This window comes from Arvicanthis niloticus, chromosome 1, assembly GCF_011762505.2.
Source record: "Arvicanthis niloticus isolate mArvNil1 chromosome 1, mArvNil1.pat.X, whole genome shotgun sequence".
Lineage (NCBI taxonomy): Eukaryota > Metazoa > Chordata > Mammalia > Rodentia > Muridae > Arvicanthis > Arvicanthis niloticus.
The window spans coordinates 144,132,461-144,152,436 of record NC_047658.1 but is presented as its reverse complement, the minus strand read 5'-3'; the positions used below and the strand labels follow the sequence as shown (position 1 = coordinate 144,152,436).

Genomic DNA, 19,976 nt, shown 5'->3' with positions numbered 1-19,976 from the left:
GCCATTTATTTTAGTCATTGTTATTGTGCAAGAGAACGAATTTTGCAGGAGGAAAAAGTAGTTCTGGCCTCTCACTTACCCACTGAGAACTTAGGTAAACTCCTGCGACTTGTTTTCAACAATTAAGTCTCCGTAGAGTTAAACTTTCGAATGAGCTGTGCTCGAACACAACAGTGGATTTTGCTATCGCAACTTGGTTCTACCTGCATTTACCTTGAAAGGTGCAGTCCCTTCAATTGTTGGAATGAACAATTTATTACGCCTCATATAAAATTATTTTTATCTTATTTAACATTTGACAAAAGCTAGGTAGAGTTTTAGGTTTTTTTTTTTAAACTAATGTGTTAACATTTAAATATCTAGTCAGCGTCTGTGACATGGATGGTATCAAAGCCTGAAAGAAGAGAGAGGATGGGCTCCCGCTGTGGCAGATTCACCTACGTTCCCTTTCCACATTTCCTAAGTTACCACACACTCTGCACAGCACTCTGCCGCAGGTGGGTTTTACTACCCACAGACTATATAGTTTATGGTATTTGTACAATATAAAAGGTGATGAGCTGAATAATAAGTTTTTTTTTAAATGGGTATAAGATCTGAGTAGGCATTTCTTCAGAAGATTAGATAGAGGTAGCTAGTAAGCACACAAAGAGATGTTCAACACCATTAGTCATCAGGGAAATAAATGCAAATGAAAACCACAGTAAGACATCACTTTGCACAGGACAGCTATGAGAAGTCTGTGAAAACAAGGGTTAGTGGGCATGTAGTGTTTGGATTCCTTATATCTCTGGGGCAGCAGTGTAAACTGACATGGGGAAACAGTCTCATTCTCAGGATGGTTACACACACAGTTCCCGTGACCAAAATACCAGGAGAAGGTTGGTTCCAATGGGCTACCATATTTCCACCCTTAGGTTAAGACTCAAGAAGTGATAATGCATGTTCACACAAAAGCTTGTTTTTAGCAGTTATTCATACTTGCTAAACAATGGAAACACTGTCCGACGTGAACAATCCACATGTGGATAAGTAAAAATGTAGATCTGCACAATATAATATTATGTAGCCAGGTGTAGTGGGGCACACCCAGGAAGAGATTAAACTCAGGAGGCAGAGGTAGGTGGATCTATGAGTTTGAGGCCAGCCTGGTCTACAGACAGAGGTCCAAGACAGGCAGAGCTGCACAGAGAAACCGTCTCTGAAAAAGTCTAATATATGTGTGTGTATGTATATGCAGAATCTCCCAGTCAAACCCTGTCTCACCAATATGGCTAGTCTTGCCCTTGTCTGTCCTGGAATTACAAAGAAGCTGCCATGTCCACCCATCGTGTATCAGGGCTCTGGGAACCCGAACACGGGTGCTTACTCAGCAAGTGCCTTAACCACTGAGTTATCTCCCCAGCCTGAGGGGAAAAATAAGGGGTGAGTTGTATAGTATGTAAATTATCTCGCTAAAGTAGTATTTCACATTAGTAGTTCTTTTAATGAGGGAAGGATGCCATCTGGAAGCCTTACGTGTGTAACCTAGAGTTTCAGCAAGACCTAACAACAGCAGAAGTGATATCAAAACAGATAATCTGAGTCTAAGAGTGTACTGCCAGACTCCTAGGTGACAGCCCTTGAGAAGGTAGCAGAAATGATGAAGCACGACTCTTGCTGTCTGAATCATGGGTTCTTCTAGTCAGCGCACCAACCTGCCCCACTAGATCTACCCCCAACCCTCAACAGATGGACTCGATTGCCAAGGAACAAAATGTCTGAAGGGAAAAAAAAAAAAACCAGTCTAGATTCTTTTTTTTTTTTTTTTTTTTTTTTTTTTTTTTTAAGATTTCATGAAATCGCCGGGCAGTGGTGGCGCATGCCTTTAATCCCAGCACTTGGGAGGCAGAGGCAGGTGGATTTCTGAGTTCGAGGCCAGCCTGGTCTACCGAGTTAGTTCCAGGACAGCCAAGGCTATACAGAGAAACCCTGTCTCGAAAAAACAAACAAACAAACAAACAAACAAACAAACAAAGATTTCATGAAGTCATTTGGGAAACTATGGGGACGGAATGGCCTCATCCTTTGGCTCTAAGGATTCTATTCTGAGAAAAGAGAAAGACAACCAATATTGAAAGACCATAAGGAAGTCAATGAACATGTATGTGTGTGGGGGGTGGGGGAGGAGAGACAGAGACACAGAGACAGACACAGAGAGTGATACAGAGATCAATTCAAGGAGGTGGGGGAACACTGAGGGGTTGTGAAGGGTGGGGATCTGGGAGAGCCATGGGAGCCATTTAGGAAGCCGGGAGGTATCTGCATGCAGCAGCAGTGAGCTCACTCACTCCATCCTTACCTGCTGGAGCTGGAGGGACCGCACAGCTGTCAAGCAATGCTTGACTTTGATTGCATTTCCCCCAGCTGTGAACTGGATCTGGCATGTGAAATTATTTCCAACTGGCTCATTAACAGATTCTGGGATTATTAGGAGAATCGGGAAAATATTACTCACACGTAGGTTGGACCTAAAAGCAAATTTTCTAGCTGAAATTATAGGTGTCAAAAATGGAGACAAATAGGAAATGATAGCGGGAGGACACAGACAATGGTGGGAATACACGAGAGGATGAAACGGGAAGTGGTATTACAAAACCCCCATTTTTTGCCTTTTGAAATTTGAGTCCAGTTGCTAAACAATCTGGCATACAGTCGGAGATTAGTAGATACCTTCGGGGAGATTTTGAACCTTTAGATGAGTAGGGAGATCAATCTAAGGTCACTGGGCTTTTGTAGCCAAGTGCCTTTACCCACTATTCCATCTTGCTGGCTCCTGTGAGTTTTGATGATGTTCTTTGACGCGGGTGATCAAACCTGCATTCCCACACTCCACCACTGAGCGACACCCACAGCTTTCTTAGCATCTTTAGGCTCCCGGTTCCTTAAATGTAGCAATGGGATTAGATTAATACCCTTTTCATGATTTGATGTTGTTGTGAATGTAAACGATATTTTTATATTCTAGCTAGCCTGTATAAAAGACACACAATCCTGATATTTTATTTACAAGCTGTAGGCCTAGATTGGGCAGACTTGGGAGCCATTCTAACTTAGATCCCAGGCCTATGTCCCTTGTTACTTATTTTTCCTGGTCACATGCTCATGGTCCATCTCCTCTCATGGGGGCTTCTTTCTCTCCTTGTCTCTTCTCTTTTTCTCCCCTATTCTCTTCTGAGACCCCTCACTCCATCCTCAAGTCCTCTCAAGTCCTGCCTTTCTCGCTCTACTGCTGGTGTGTGTGTGTGTGTGTGTGTGTCCTGCCTTCCTTGATCTACTGCTGGTGTGTGTGTGTGAGAGAGAGGGTGGGGGAGCAGTGAGGGTGGGGAGAGAGAATTTGCTCATCTTGGGGCAACCAGATCTTGGGGTATAGAATTTAGCATTTGAATACATAGCATCACACCAGCCCTAACGTGAAGATTAAATACATTGTTAACAGATAAATTTCTGGCATATAGTAAACACTCAATAAATGGTTGTTGGAATGGGGATTTTACAACTTTTGCCACTGCCAATGACACCCACAATAGCAATGCAGGACCAGCAATCCCCAGGGTCTCCCAAGTCATCTGGGCCAAAAGAGGCATTTGGAGCCTCTGGAACTGGAGTTAGAGATGGTTGTGAGCTGCCATGTGGGTGCTGGGAACTGAACCCAGGTCCTCTGCAAGAGCAACAAGTACTCTTAACCACGATGTCATCTCTCCAGGCTGTTTTGTTTTGTTTTTGAAACAGAATCTCACTATGTGGCGCTGGCTGACTTGGCTTCAAACAATAGCACAGAAATCCATTTGTCTCTGCCTCCCAAGGGCTACGATTAAAGGCATGTGACACTATGCCCAATACATTATCTAATATATGTTTTGAAGATTTATTTATGTGTATGGGTGTTATCCAGGCATGTATGTTTGTGAACCATGTATGTGCCAGGCCAAAAGAGGGCACCATATTCCCTGCAACTGGACTTACCGGTGCTGGGACTTCAGGAAGAGCAGCCAGTGTTCTTAACTGCTAAGGCGTCTCTCCTAACTTTCGTTTATTCCATTTGTTTGTTTTCTGAGGCAGATTTTTCTCTGTGTAGCCCTGGCTGTCTTGAAACTTGCCCTGTAGACTAGGCTGGCTTTGAACTCTGAGACCTTGCCTTTGGCTTCCAGATGCACCACCTCCTCCCAGCTCCTAATTTTATTTTATTTTTTAAGTCATATGTTTTGTTTATTTGTCTTTATAGGAAATTCGAGAAAAGATTGTTAGCACTTATCAGGTCATCTAGTACTGACATTGATTTAAAAAAAATGAATAGATTCTTTAAAAGGAAGCTTAAAGGGACTGGAGTGATAGGTCCGAGGTTAGGAGCAATGGCTGCTTTTGCAGAGGTCCTGGGTTTGATTCCCAGCACCCACACAATGGCTCACAAACATCAGTTCCAGGGACCCAACATTGCCTTCCAGCTTCTGAGGACACTACATGAACATGGTGCACAGGCATATAGGCAAGCAAACCACACATAAAATAATAAAGTTTTTGTTGTTGTTTTGCTTTTTATTTTTAAATTCTTGTGTTTTAAAGATTTATTTAGGGCTGGAGAGATGGCTCAGTGGTTAAGAGCACTGACTGCTCTTCCAGAGATCCTGAGTTCAATTCCCAGCAACCACCTGGTGGCTCACAACTATCTGCAATGGGGGTCTGATGCCCTCTTCTGGTGTGTCTGAAGAGAGCAATGGTGTACTCATATATATAAAATAAATAAATCATTACAAAAAACTTAAAAGATTTATTTATTTTATGTATGTGAGTACACTGTACCTGTTTTCAGACACCAGAAGAGGGTATCAGGTCCCATTATGGATGTTTGTGAGCTACCATGTGGTTGGTGGGACTTGAACTCCGGTCCTCTGGAAGAGCAGACAGTGCTCTCAATCTCTGAGCCATCTCTCCAGCCACTACTTTTTAAATTCTGATTTACCAAATCACCTAATCTGTGATTCAATGAGGAATGAAAGGGAAAGTGTCTCAGATGTGGCCCGCCACTGATGCACCAGCAGAACCAAGCCTCTTGCCTAAGGCTGGGAATGTAGCTTAGTTGGCAGAGTGCTTGCCTGGCACATAGGAAGCCCTGGATCAGTCCCCAAATGAACCTGGTGTTGTGGCACTGGCCTGTAATCCCAGCACTCATGGGGTAAAGCCAAGAGGATTAAAAGTTCAAGGTAATCCTTGGCTACAGGGAAGCCAGCCTGGGCTACATAAAACCCTGTCTCAAACAACCACTAGCCTCTTAGCTGGCTTTCCAAGCCAAGGCATTGGTAGCAAGATTTTAACGATTCATGCAAGTTGTCCGCAGACGTCTCCCCATTCCATGGTATGTGCAGTACACACACACACACACACACACACACACACACACACACACGTACACACACACACACCATGGCTGAGCAGTTAAAACCACTTGTTTTCCTAGATTAATATCAATGTTATAGCAATAGCCTACAAACTCTTGCTCTTACAGTACTTTTACTTTGTCATGTACTGTATACCTTCGAAATCAGCATGAAGACACCAGGAGCTTTTCCTTCCCGATAACCAAGTTGCAAGAAGCTTCTGTCTTCAGCTCTAGAGAGTTTTATGATATTGTGTGTTGATGTGATTTTCTTCTGAGTTTATCTTGTTTGGAGTTCAATGCATTTCTTAGTTGTATAGATTAAAAAGTTACAGCACATCTGAAGTGATTTGAGCATTATTGCTTAAATGTCCCTTCTGTACCCATCTCTGCTGTCTTGGGACTAGCTTTGCAAACATCTGTTTGTCTGATGATGCACCTAAGGTCTCTCATTGGATAACCTGGAAAAACACTCTGAGCTTCACTCGTTATCCCACTTCTTGTTCACACTGACCACCGGACCCCTGAGTGATGTCTTTGACTTTTACGGCTCCTTTTCATAGTGGTTTCACCTATACTCACCTATATCTTCTCAACTCGGGGAGTGTCCTGTTTTACTTTGACTCTTTGAGAATAACAGAGTTGATTTAAAAAATTTTGTCTAGTACTAAACTCTAGACTGTCTTGAGCTTTGGATATTCCAGAACAGGATAACTATAACCAATATAAATATAATGCACTGTGCAGACACACATGGTAACACCCACTTGTGTGTGATCCTAATATTTGGGAAGCAGAGGCAGGATGACAAGATGTCGAAGCTCACCTTTGGCTACATGGTAAGTTCAAAGCCAGCCTGGGAAAAATGAGACTGTCTCTTTAAAAAGGAGGCAGTTCAGTGGGTAAAAGGGCACTTGCTACCCAACAGTACAAACCTAAGAACCTACTCGATCCTGGGAACCTACATAAAAGTGGAAGGAGGGAACCAAACACACGAAGTGGTCCCCTGACTTCCCGTGTGCATACACACTATGGCACACACACAAACACTTCACACACAAATCCAGAGTAAGAATATTATGGATTTAAAAAAACAAAACAAAACAAATCTACACAGTATCTCTCAAGCTTAAAATTCCAAAGTTGTTGTTATTGTGGGTTGTTTTGTTTTGTTTTTTAACCATGAGTGAGGAATGCCTGGGGATACTATGCCTAACCTGGCTTAAACATTACATTATGAACATGAGCCGGAAGCATTACTAAACACTGTGGGGTTTGCGTAAAATTGTGACAACACCTACAGGAAAAGCTTCCTCAGTTTCTGCCTCTTTCTCCTGTGAATGAATGGTGCCTATTTCTTCCCACCCTTCAGGCTGCATTTTATGTTTTACAGCTGAATGGTGTGACTGTCATAAGGCACTAGCCAGAAATCCAATTCTCTGCTCAGGCGTCTTTTCTATTGCTTGCTATGGCTGTAGGGCCATAGTGACTTTTCTAAACTATAGCGACAAGTTTTCTTGAAGGAGCTGGAGAGCTGACTCAGCTCTTATGAGCATCTGCTACCCTTACAAGAGGACCTGTGTTTAGGTCCCAGGATGCTGGCAACTTACAACTACACTCCAGGGATAAAACTCCAGCTCTGGGATATAACACCTCCTGATCTCTGAGGACGCCTGCACAAATATGCACATTGTTCACACATACACATAAAAGAAAAATCTCTAATGAAGTTTCCTTGCAGACCAGACATCTAAAAGTAAAATCAAGAAAATACCATTTTGGCAGATTAGCTGTGTGCATTGGGTCACATTTGCAATGCATTCTCTGGCCATTTTAACATGATCTACCTTCACCTTACCTTCTCCGCCTAAGCCTACAGATTCGCTAGAAGCCAGAAGCCAGAAGCCAGAAGTCGTCTTCTTGGAGCTCTGTGTGTGCCACTCACTTTGGGCTTGTTCATAACTTTCTGAATCCTCTCCACTGCTTGCCCTCGGGCTATATTGGCGTCTTTCTTTACCTAACTGTAACTGGCCCAGGTGGGTTGTTCATCTGTACTGTACCATGTGAGAACTGTTTCCCACTTTCCACTTTTGAGTTAATCCAACAGTGTCTGTCTGTCAGGTTGCTCCAGGCAGGTTTTTGATGCAGGAGCTGACATCACCAGGACCCCATCTTGCATGTTCGTGCTGTGGATGATGTCTACGGACTTTATCCATTGGCCAGTCAGCTCTAGGGACCTGTCTCCATCTGCCCCATTATGCCCCTACAGATGCCTGTTGCTAGGCCCTGCTTGGCTTTGGGGTAGTTGCTAAGGATCCAAACTCACATCCTCATGCTTGTACAGCAACCACTTTACTAGTAGAGCCATCCATCACTTTAGGCCTATGGCTGCAAGTTCATAACTGTTGTAGATGCTTCAAGATGGAGAATGGGAAAAGGTCAGTCCTTTTTCTGATTCAGCACATGCTTGGAGCTAAATCTTTGACTGTTTCCAGAGTCCTGGCAAATGGACAAGGTGCAACACCTTTCACTTGATTTTTCTAAGTTGCTTGAAGTTATCTACTAAGGCATTCTTGTTTTCTTGTTTTTGACAGGTTTCTACTATGTAGCCCAGGCTAGCCTTAATCTTATGCTCTTCCTGCCTCAGCCTACCGGGTTCCACAGTTACAAACCTTTGCCACTATGCCATGCAACACTCCCATTTTTGCTGATACCATACTTGGTTGGTTGTCTGATACTGCACATGAAGATTTGTAGGGCTAAGTTATTACTTTTGCTATTCAGTAGCTTGTTGGGCAGTTAAACCAGTTGCAGAGCCATTCGAAAAGAACAATGACTGAGGCAGAATAATATAAGCTGTACTTCAGGTTGTGTAGGGTGGGTCTTTTCCAAATATACATATGTCCAAGGTATATGTGCTTGGATGAGTGGAAGCCTGACGTCTTCCTTGGTAGGACTTATATAGAAATCTGTTTTAGGAGTTTCACCACTATAAATACCACTAACAAATACAAAATTATGGGCAAGCAAGTAAAGGAACAAATTTCAGGCCTGAGATGGCTGGGGGTGGGGAGGGATGGGGAGATTAAAGAGTTCAGGCTGCACACATGGTGGCACACAAAGGTCCAAACTCCAGTTTCAGGGGATCTTTGGCCTCCAAGCACACCAAGGACAAAAAGTAGTGCACAAATATACAGACAGGCAGAATTAAAAAATTAGAATAATTTAATTAAAAACAATTACCAACTAGAGATTTACCAAAAACATATTAGATAATATCCACAGATTAGGTTGACATCTGTTCGCAGAGAAATTTATCAATTGTTTTTATTAAAATAACATTTCTGTTTCTACAATGAGCTGGAGAAATGGCACAAGAAAATCAATTTCTTAAAGTAATATCTTCTCTAATTTTCTATTAAGAGTTAGTTTTTAGTTACAAAGTCTCACCTATAAAGCCAGGCACAGTGATGATGCCTGTAACCCCAGGCCTCAGAAGGATGACAAAGGATTGTCCGGTTACATAGTGAGTCCAAAGCCAGCCTGAGCTACATAATGAGACTTTGTCAAAAATAGAAAAAAACCACATTACTCTGAACTATATACATTGAACTGTGATGTGACCACATTTATTCTCTGCATACATTCCTTTTAGGTAGGTGCCCTGGTTCATCTTGAAATGGCCAACTTCCAGAAATAGGGTTGTCAGATCAAAAAAGTATTTCAACAGAATGTATATATACATTTTTATTATATACAAAAAATAGTTTTCAAAGATAAACAAATAGAAATTATAGTCATAATTGGTAGTTTAAAAAAAGTCTTGTCATTTTTTTATTGGATATTTACATTTCAGATGTTATCCCCTTTCCCCATTCCCCCCCAGAACCCCCATTCCAACCCCCCTCCTCCTGTTTCTATAAGGATGTGCCCCCACTTACCCACTCACTCCCACCTCCCCACCCTCAAATTCACCCACACTGGGACATCCAACCTTCATGGGACCAAGGACCTCTCCTACATATACAGCTGGAGCCATGGGTCCCTCCCTATGTGCTCCCAGGGTGGTGGTTTAGACCCTGGAAGCTCTGGTTGGTTGGTATTGTTGCTCTCCCCATGGGGCTGCAAACCCTTTCAGCTCCTTCAGTCTTCTCTGTCACTCCTCCATTGGCAACCCCATGATAAGCTCAATGGTTAGCTGTGAGCATACACCTCTTTATATGTCAGGCTCTGGAAGACCTCTAAGGAGACAGCTATATCAGGCTCCTGTCAACATGCACTTCCTGGCATTCACATCAGCGTCTACCTTTGGTGATTGCACATGGGATGGATACCCAGGTGGAACAGTCTCCAGACGGCCCCTCCTTCAGTTTCTGTTCCACACTTTGTCTCCATATTTGCTCCCGTGAGTATTTTGTTACTTCTTCTAAGGACCAAAGCACCCACACTTTGGTCTTCCTTCTTCATAAGATTCATGTGGTCTGTGAGTTGTATATTGGGTATTGTGAGCTATTGGGCTAGTATCCAATTATCAGTGAGTGCATATCATGTGTGTTCTTTTGTGATTGGGTTACCTCACTCCATCCATTTGCCTAAATGATTCCATCCATTTGCCTAAGAATTTCACAAATTTGTTATTAATAGCTGAGTAATACTCCATTGTGTAAATGTACCATGTTTTCTGTATCCATTCCTGTTGAAGGACATCTGGGTTGTTTCCAGCTTCTGGTATTATAAATAAGGCTGCTACGAACATAGTGGAACATATGTCCTTGTTATATGTTGGAGCATCTTCTGGGTATATGCCCAGGAGTGGTATAGCTGGGTTCTCAGGTAATGCTATGTCCAATTTTCTGAGGAACTGCCAGACTGATTTCCAGTGGTTGTACCAGCTTGCAAACCCACCAACAACATGTGTCTTTCTCCACATCCTCGCCAGCATCTGCTGTCACCTGAGTTTTTGATCTTAGCCATTCTGACTGGTGTGAGGTGGTATCTCAGGGTTGTTTTGATTTGCATTTCCCTGATGACTAAGGATGTTGAACATTTCTTTAGGGGCTTCTTGGCCATTTGAGTTTCCTCAGTTGAGAATTCTTTGTTTAGCTCTGTACCCCATTTTTAATAGGGTTATTTGGTTGTCTGGAGTGTAATTTCTTGAGTTCTCTGTATATATTGGACATTAGCCCTCTATCAGATATAGGACTGATAAAGATCTTTTCCCAATCTGTTGGTTGCCATTTTGTCCTATTGACAGTGTCCTTTGCCTTACAGAAACGTTGCAATTTTATGAGGTCTCATTTGTCAATTTTTGATCTTAGAGCATAAGCCATTGGTGTTCTGTTCAGGAACTTTTGCCCTGTGCCCAGGTATTTGAGGTTCTTCCCCACCTTCTCTTCTATTACTTTCAGTCTTGTCCTTTCTAAGAGTCACAGGCCTTAGAGTGGGGCCTCAAAGCGTGAGTTAGAGCTCTAGACAGTTCTCCTGTAACAGCAGCTGACACTGCAGGGAGGCTGGTGACATGTGTCAGACCTCAGGAAGGAATGAGATGCCTGCATATCAAGGGAGGAACAAATGAAGAGCTCAGAAGGAAGGGTACTTCCAGGGTCAGGTTTATTTTGACAATGATTATAGAAGTAATCAGTGAAATGTAAAGATTTCTAGGTAAAACCCCAGGTTTCTCATAATAAGGAAACCTTTCTGTGGGCCTACAAATGGCTAAGTGACAGGAAAAGGGAGAAGTAAGCCAAAGACAAAATAGAAAAGGCTGGTCAGAGGTAGGGAAATACACACTGAACTTAGCCTTAGTCAGACAGCAAAGGAGATGGCATTCTCCATTACAAGTTTAAACCTGGAACGATTTTCATTTATTTCGTATTTAATTATTTACAAGAAAAATAATTGTTACAGAAGAGCTTCTTTATATAAAAAATCTAGAAACACACATACATATTCAATGTAAAGCCCAAATGGCACCCAACTTACTACATACTTGGACTACAGGAGTTATAAAAAAAGACTTTCCATGTAACTACAGTTACTGTGGGGCCCTCATATAGTCTATCCCATACTCATCTGTACACAGCTTCAGACTGTGGAGCTTTGGGTTGTATTTTAAAGACGCCACCCTAACTCTCGTATCAGCTAGAGGTTCATGGAGGTGCGCAGTGGCAGTCTGCTCTTGGAGACGGAGTGCTCCGAGGCCTCTTCCACTTTACACTTCTCCACTGGGTTAAAGCCTCTGTTTTCTTTGTCTTTTCCATGTGGCTTTTTATGCTGTGGGTTTAAGGGGATGAAATGAAGTCACAATAATGTAACATTTACTAGATAGTAACATTTTATTATCAAAGTTCTATGCATTACAGTCAAAAGATTAAACTTGAAAACCACAAAACACAAAGGTTCAACACATATTTGAGTCAACTTTTTTTTTTTTTAATAAAAAAACAAGTAAGGCCTTCTTTAACAGTAATGGAAGTAGAAAGAATTGCTTTTCTTTTTTGTTTGTTTTTTGTTTAAAGACAGGGTTTCTCTGTGTGTAGCCCAAGCTGGCCTTAAACTCACAGAAATACACCTGCCTCTGCCTCCCTCCTGAGTGCTGGGATTAAAGGCATGTGCCACCACTACTTGGCAAGAAATATTGCTTTTTTGCATTATTTCTAAAATTTAATTACAAATTTCCCTTTAAGACAGTGGTTCTCAACAGCAAGTGATTTTGCCCCCTAGTGGACACAGGCCAATGTCCTGAGACATTTTAGGTTAGTACAGATACAAGAGTGCTCCTAGCTCCAGTTAAGAACTGGCGGTGGAAGTGTTCAACCTGCAGGGAAGCTGAACACAACACACAGAAATCCAGTTTAAAATGTCAGCAGTGTTGCTTAGAGAAAAGAAATTTTGTCACCATGAAGAAAGACTTATTTATCTTCTACTGAAAACGTGTTTCACACTCTACATCTCTGAAGTAAAGGATAGCCTGGTCTATAGAGCAAGTTCCAAGACAGCCAGAGCTACACAAAAGCAATCCTGTCTCAAAAAAAAAAAAAAAAAAAGAAAAGAAAAGAAAAAAGGAAGAAAAAAAGAAAATTTTTACTCTATATCCCTGGAAGCCTCCTACTTCAAGGAGAAACATCCTGCACACTCAATTATGAACACTGAGACAAATAGCAAACTACGTCTATAAAGTTGTAGACTCTAGAGGTATAACTCAATTACTCAACATGCAGAAGGCCCTGAATTCTAACCCCAGCACCAAAAGAAGGAAAAGCCACAAACAATAATAAGGAATCAGGCCGCCAGTGTGGAGCAATGGTATGATGAAGAATGACTAGCTATGCCAGGTCAATAACAAGTAAAGAGTTAAAAGAATATGGGGGTGAAGCTGCCTTGAGGTACATAAAGGATTTAAGGAAATCTGTAAAAATGTACCAGTTTAAACTTGGGATGGAGAGAGAACTTTTAGACCTCAAGAAAAAAACCCAAGAAAGTCTATTAAAATAGATCTATAATATATAAATTATATTATATATAATTTATATTATGTAATTATATATAATTATATATTACATAATATAAATATATATAATTATATATATTTATATAAAAATTATATATAATTATATATTATATATAATTTATAAATATATAATTATATAATTTTATAATTATAAAATTATAATGTATGTGAGTATGTATATATATAAAACACGTAAAAATATATATGTATAACATATATATAAACACACGTATTAGCATCCTAACTGTAAAATGCAGATATATGTCTTGCATAGGAAATTTTTATTTTAATCTAGGTTCCTATCTTCAAAATACAGGGAAAGCTGCCAGGTAGGATTTTAGGGGCACTTGTTTTGAGATAGGGCTCACTGTGTGTCCCTAACTTGTCTGGAATCATGATGAAGACAGCCTGGCCTTGAACTTTCGGAGATCAAACTGTTTCTGTTTCTTAAGTGCTATGATCACAGGTATGTGGTGCCTCACTTGGCCCCAGGCACTTTTGGATGGGTTGTTCCTAAATATGTTAATAAGGCATGATGCCTCACATCTGCAATTTTTATGGCAGGAGGATTGCTAAATTCTAGGCTAGCTGTACGATAACAAGGTGGTGGGCATAGCATCTGTCAGATGACTTAATTGTACATCATCAGAGCAACAGGGAGCTCAGGAAGCTCAGGGGAGAAATGAACAAGGACAGCCTCGAGGTGGGCAGGATAAATCACTAGTATAATTTATAGTCTCAGCATGTAATGGACAGAGACGCACACCAGGACCTGCTGGGTAAAGGTACAAATTCAAGAAATATAAGAAGCAGAAATGAGACAAAAAATAACTAAAGATTACTTTCTAAAGTTATAAATGATGTCAAATTTTACCTTTATGTATTCTATAGAAGATTTCTTCATCAATCACATTATGTACACAATTTAAAAAACAAAATTAACAAGCCATTAGAAAGGAATGACTAGGGCCGGGTGGTGGTGGCGCACGCCTTTAATCCCAGCACTCTGGAGGCAGAGGCAGGCGGATTTCTGAGTTCGAGGACAGCCTGGTCTACAGAGTAAGTTCCAGGACAGCCAGGGCTACACAGAGAATCCCTGTCTTGAAAAACAAAAACAAAACAAAAAAAGGAATGACTAAATTTTGTTGTTGTTCTACACCAAGAATACTGTGTTTTGTTACTGCTTTGTTTTTGAAAGGCAGGTTTTGCTTTGTTGGCCTAAGCTAACTCCTGCTTCAGCCTCACAAGTGTGGGGATTTCAGCTGCATGGCTACTGGCTACATTAGGCATTGTTCCTTTATACTAAATAGTAAAATTTGAGTGAAATTATTATCAGTACCTGGAAAAATGGAACACCTCCGCTGGAAGAGCAATCCACACTGGTATGTACACTTGTCTCTAGACTTAAAAGTTCTTCAGTACTCTGCTCCAGAACCTCCCTCTCTTCATCCATGTCCTAAAGTAAGATAAGAAGGTGGTAAGTGCTAAGTCCATGGCTGGATCATCATACTGAGCAGGATATGGAGGGGCATGCTTTACAATCCTAGCTCTAGGGCAGTACAGGTAGAAGCATTATGGAAAGGTTAAATTTTGATAATTATTAGAAAAATTACAAAATATAATGTATTGGCTTGTACTTGTTCTTTAATTTCTTAACTATTTAACTATTTCTGTACTATTAACCTTTCTATTGCTATTAACCACAGAGCACAAACTAAGGGCTTGATTGCCTTGCTTCTAATTGCAGCTTCATCTTTGTAACCTGAGACAAAAGAATTCTTAGCTTGATCATTTAAAAGATGTGATATAGCCTTCCCATAGGGCTATTGAAAGGGTTAAGTTAACATATGTGGAAAGAACTTAGAACAGTGTCTGATATGCAATCACAGCTTAATACTACATTTTGTTATTATTATTTACTAGCCTAATTAATTCAAAATTAATCAGATTAATAGAAAGTCAGCACTCTCCCAGAAAGCAGCATAAGACTAGAAAGTACAAAGTAACATTATATTAAATCAACCACATCAAGAATTCAGCGGGCGAACATTTGCGGTTCAAATGGAAGGACCAGATTTTGGATCCCTAAATCCAAAATATCTTTTGGATGTTGCAGCCCACCTGTAACCCCAGTACTTGGGAGAGCTGGTAACTGGTAGCTCTGGGTTCAAGTGAGGGACTCTACTTCAGTATATACAGTGGAGAGCAATTAAGGAAGGCACCCAAAGTCAACCTCCTGCCTCCACTCACATGCACACATACTGAATGGACACTCACTCCCATGCACATATGTGCCCCCATACATGCAATTATAGAAAAGTTCTAAACTTATGTATTAAATTTACCTGACTCGGCTCTCTGCTGGTTTCTGAGCAGTTTAGCATGGTTATTGGCTTGGGCTGGCTCTTTTGCAGCTGATCAAGGAGCTGTCCCCGTTGTTCAGTTCTCACAAGTGTTGATGGATATAAATAAGTTTTCCTCTCTGGTGTCATACCTGTTATAGCAGACATTAGAAAAGCAGGGGGAAATTAAGTATGACATATAATTTTTAATGTTATGTTAAAATGAATACTTTCAAGTAACTTGTCTTCCAAAAACAGTGATTTTTCTTTTTTACCTGCCAGGCACATACTGGTTGAAGCTAGAAATATTTTGCTTTGTAATAATGGATCTTTATAGATCTTAAAATTCTCAAAAGTCATCCTACCTCCAAAAATGTGAAGTTTTCATTTCTAAGAAAGTACAAAAGATGTATTAGGCTTATGAAAGATTTTGGGTATTCTGAGAAATGAAATTAAAAGTTTTACCAGCTTTGAAAGGAGTTATTTCATTATAAATTTGGTGCAGTGCTTTTACACAGTTCTATTTCTTTATTTGCCTTTTCACATAAGATTTCATTTTCATTGATAGCTAATGATAAATCTGAAATACTGAAGAAACTAAATCAACCAATATTCTTTAGTACAAACTCTTTACAATTTTTACTTTACAATTTTTACTTTGCTGGGCAGTAGTGGCACACACCTTTAATCCCAGCGCTTGGGAGGCAGAGGCAGGCAGATTTCTAAGTTCGAGGCCAGCCTGGTCTACAGAGTGAGTTCCAGGACAGCCAGGGCTACACAAAAAAACCCTGTCTCGAAAAAACAAACAAACAATCAAAAAAAAAGAAAGAAAGCTTTGAGATGTAATTTATATGCCACAAATATCATTCAAAAAAGTATATAATTCATACAATCAACGAGGAATCAATTATTAATAACCATTAATCATTAATAATTGTCAATTAACTGTTAATATGTAACAGTTTAGCAATCACGGTAGTTTACCCATCTTTGCCATTTCTAATCTCTAAAACTGGTAATTTTTAAATGATGCCAGTAGTGGAAAAAAATTGCACAATGCAGTGAACTTTGCATTAAACAAGACTTAGCTTTTATACTCATATGGTACTTTTGGTATTAGAGCATCCTTTTAGACACACTGTTGACTAAATAATCCGTCAGTTTTACTTGTTTTTAATGCTTTTTGGTTTCAGTTTGGTTTTTTGAGACAAGAGCTCTTGTAGCCCAGGATAGCATCGAGTTTACTCTGCAGCTAACGATGACAGTGAGCTCCTGGTCATCCCACCTACCCCTCCTGAGTACTGTTATAAAGTGCTGCCGCCACACCCAACATTTTTTTTTCCTCTTTCATCAGAGTCTTGCTATGTAGCTCAGGATAGTCGCCAAGTGACAATTTTCTTTCCTCAGCCTCCTGAGGAAAATAAATTATAAAAATCTCATAAACTTTCAGACATCTAGCTTGTTTATACACTGCTTTAAAGGATGCTATACCAGGCTTGAAAGAAAGCCTGGTATTAACAAATTGTCATAAAGCCAATTGTCTGACTCTTTATGAATATTATTCTATTGTGCCTAAACTGACAAGAGGACAGCTAAGACTGGATTAGAATTATTTTGGTTTTCTAAATTTTCCATATTTAAATTTTATTACACCAAGATGGTAAATTTCTGTCAGGCAAAAGCAGGCTCAGTTTCAAAGAGTATCAACACTGTAAACAGTTGAATTCAATTTAAAAAACTTCAACAAATTTGTTTTAAAACTACAGAGGCTGAAGAGATGGCTCAGAGGTTGAAGAGTACTAGCTGCTCTCTCTTCCAGGTCCTGAGTTCAACTACCAAAAACCACATGGTGGCTCACAACCATCTATAATGAGATCTGGTGCCCCCTTCTGGCATACAGGCATGCATGCATATAAATAAATCTTAATGTAAAGTAAATAATAAATTAATAGGAAAAAAAAACCACATAGGGGATTGGAGAGGTGGCTCAGTGGTTAAGAGGATACATTACTCTTCCGGAGGACCAAAGTTCAGTTCCCAGTACCCACACTGAGTAACTCATTCCTGCCTCTACTTCCAGCTCCAAAGGGATCCCTCCACCTGGCCTTCACAGGTATTGCACACAAGTGCACATATCCAACCCCAGCTGTGACCCACATAAATAAAATAAAATTTAAAAAGTAAAAATGACATACCTGTTGGGATATCGAGTTTCAGATCCTGTTGCAGAAAGCAATTAAGCTTTGTTAAACCAGTTTTTATAGTTTCTCCAAGTTCCAGGCTTCCCGCTTTAAATTTTTCTTCATCAGAAGTTATCTGAGCAACAAAGGAGTTGTGCTGGTTCTCAATAGCTGCTGTATGTCTTCTTATTTTTTCAGTGATCTCTGAACTTGAAGCTTCACAATATCCATTGACAAACTGTAAAGGACAAAAACAAGCTTTCATTACAAAATTTGTAAGCACTTGTAGCCCACATACGATCTTTTACTACCTCAAAACTTCCCAGAATACCCGCCCTTAACATTACTCCAATAACAGATGCAAGGAAAGGCTAACTTTAAAAAAAAAAAAAAAAAAAAAAAAAAAATCAACTGACAGCCTGGCAGTGGTAGAGCACACCTGTAATCCCAGGTCTTAGGAAGCAGAGGTAGACTGATCTCCAGTGAGTTCAAGGACAACCTGGTGTACAGAGCTACTTCTAGGACAGGATAGCCATATCTACACACACAGACCCACAGACACCGAGACACACACACACATCACACATACTCATTCATTTTCTCTCTCTCTCTCTTCCCCCCCAGGCCCCCTGTCTCAGAGACAGAGAGAGACATAGATATCTAGATAGATGGACAGACAGGCAGGCAGGCAGACAGACAGACACCAGACTGAAGGCTAGGTCTTAAAGTCTTTTTTTTTTTGCTCTTTAACTTATTCTTTTTTTGTTTTGTTTTAACCTGAAAACCTCTGCTTTTTTAAGACACTAGGTCTTAAGATGTGCAATCACAGCACAGGGAGGAAGAGGCAGGGGGATGATTTTGAAGCTACCCTAGGTTAAGTAATAAGTCCAAAGCCAGAAGAAGAGGGGCTGAGGCAGGGGAAGAGATAATGGACACAAGAAACAGGACTTTTCCTACGTCTCAAGTTCTGGATTTGGTCAAATATATCTCTATACCAGGTTTTTGTTTGTTTAAATTATTTTTGAGACAGTCTTAAGACTATATGGCACTAACACACCTTTAATCCCAGCACTTGGGAGGCAGAGGCAGGAGGATTTCTGAGTTCGAGGCCAGCCTGGTCTACAGAGTGAGTTCCAGGCCCAGGCTACACAGAGAAACCCTGTCTCGAAAAACAAAAAACAAAAACAAAAAACAAACAAACAAAAATCAATCTTAAGTCAAAAATATCTTTACTTCTGATTATAGCTATTCTCTCCAACAACAACAACAATAATAATAATTTTAAGGGGCTGAAGAGATGGATTAGTAGTTAAGAGTACTTGCTGTTTATTTAGGACTCAAGTTAGGTTTCCAGCACCTGTGTCAGGGGCTCACAACCGCCTGTAACTCCCAACTCCAGGAGATCAGACACTTTGTCCTCCAAAGGTGTTCATGTACACACACGCGCGCACACACACACACACCACCACCACCACCACCACCACCACCACCACCACCACCACCACCACCACCACCACCAAATAAGATACAACTTTAAAAACAAAGAATATAGCCGGGCGGTGGTGGCGCACGCCTTTAATCCCAGCACTCTGGAGGCAGAGGCAGGCAGATTTCTGAGTTTGAGGCCAGCCTGGTCTACAGAGTGAGTTCCAGGACAGCCAGGGCTACACAGAGAAACCCTGTCTCGAAAAAACAAAAACAAAACAAACAAACAAACAAACAAAAAAGCTTAATTACTCATTATATCTTAAAAGACTATATAATTTTTGGGGATTTCTGCTGTTTTGTTTGTTTTTATGAGGGTCACATACACACATAGGGTCACACTATTGTAGCCCTGGCTATCCTGGAACTCACAGATCCCTACCTGTCTTTGCCTCCTGAGTGCTGGCAATAAATGTGTGCACCAGTATAGCCAGCTTCTATATTTTAAAATCAATCCTAAGCCAGGCAGTGGTGGCACACACCTTAATCCCAGCACTTGGGAGGCAGAGGCAGGCGGATTTCTGAGTTTGAGGCCAGCCTGGTCTACTGAGTAAGTTCCAGGACAGCCAGGGCTACACAGAGAAATCTTGTCTCGAAAAACAAAAAAACCAAAACAACAACAACAACAACAAAATCAATCCTAAGTCAAGAATATCTTTCCAAAGTTAGTTCAGGTACAGACATATTACCTCCATTAAGTTCTGAAGTTCTTCCTTCCTCTTGCTTAAGAAGGATGTCCACTGATCAGAAAAATGAACTGTGCTTGTGTTCAGGGTCCCACATCTCTGTGTGATCTCTTGGGATACAGTCTCCAGGTTGCTGCTGAGTGAACTGCAGTGTCCTATAGACTCTTCAACCAACTGTGTGCCTTCTTGGTTAAAGTGTCTGAGTTCTTGTAATAATCCATCAGACTTAGCAAGAATGTTCTTACTGTGAACTGTTGTTTTGTTGATTATATCAGTAGACTTCCTGTAGGAACAGAATAATGTGAGTGCGAGGCCAGCCCAGTCTACAAGTCAAAGTCCAGGGCAATGTGAGCTACAGAG

General features: G+C 40.7%; 1 protein-coding gene across 1 annotated transcript in view; it reads right to left on the bottom strand.

Moving 5' to 3' along the window:
- Nucleotides 1-11,006: 11,006 nt before the first annotated feature.
- Nucleotides 11,007-19,976, bottom strand: part of Kif11 (kinesin family member 11) — a 47,281-nt gene continuing 38,311 nt past the window's right edge. The window contains exons 18-22 of the mRNA XM_034494822.2: nt 19,620-19,899; nt 17,461-17,683; nt 15,269-15,417; nt 14,263-14,379; nt 11,007-11,686 (exon numbers count right to left, since the gene is read on the bottom strand). Of these exons, the coding sequence (XP_034350713.1) occupies nt 11,555-11,686; nt 14,263-14,379; nt 15,269-15,417; nt 17,461-17,683; nt 19,620-19,899 (901 nt within the window). The 3' untranslated portion in view covers nt 11,007-11,554. The remainder of the gene's footprint in view (nt 11,687-14,262; nt 14,380-15,268; nt 15,418-17,460; nt 17,684-19,619; nt 19,900-19,976) is intronic.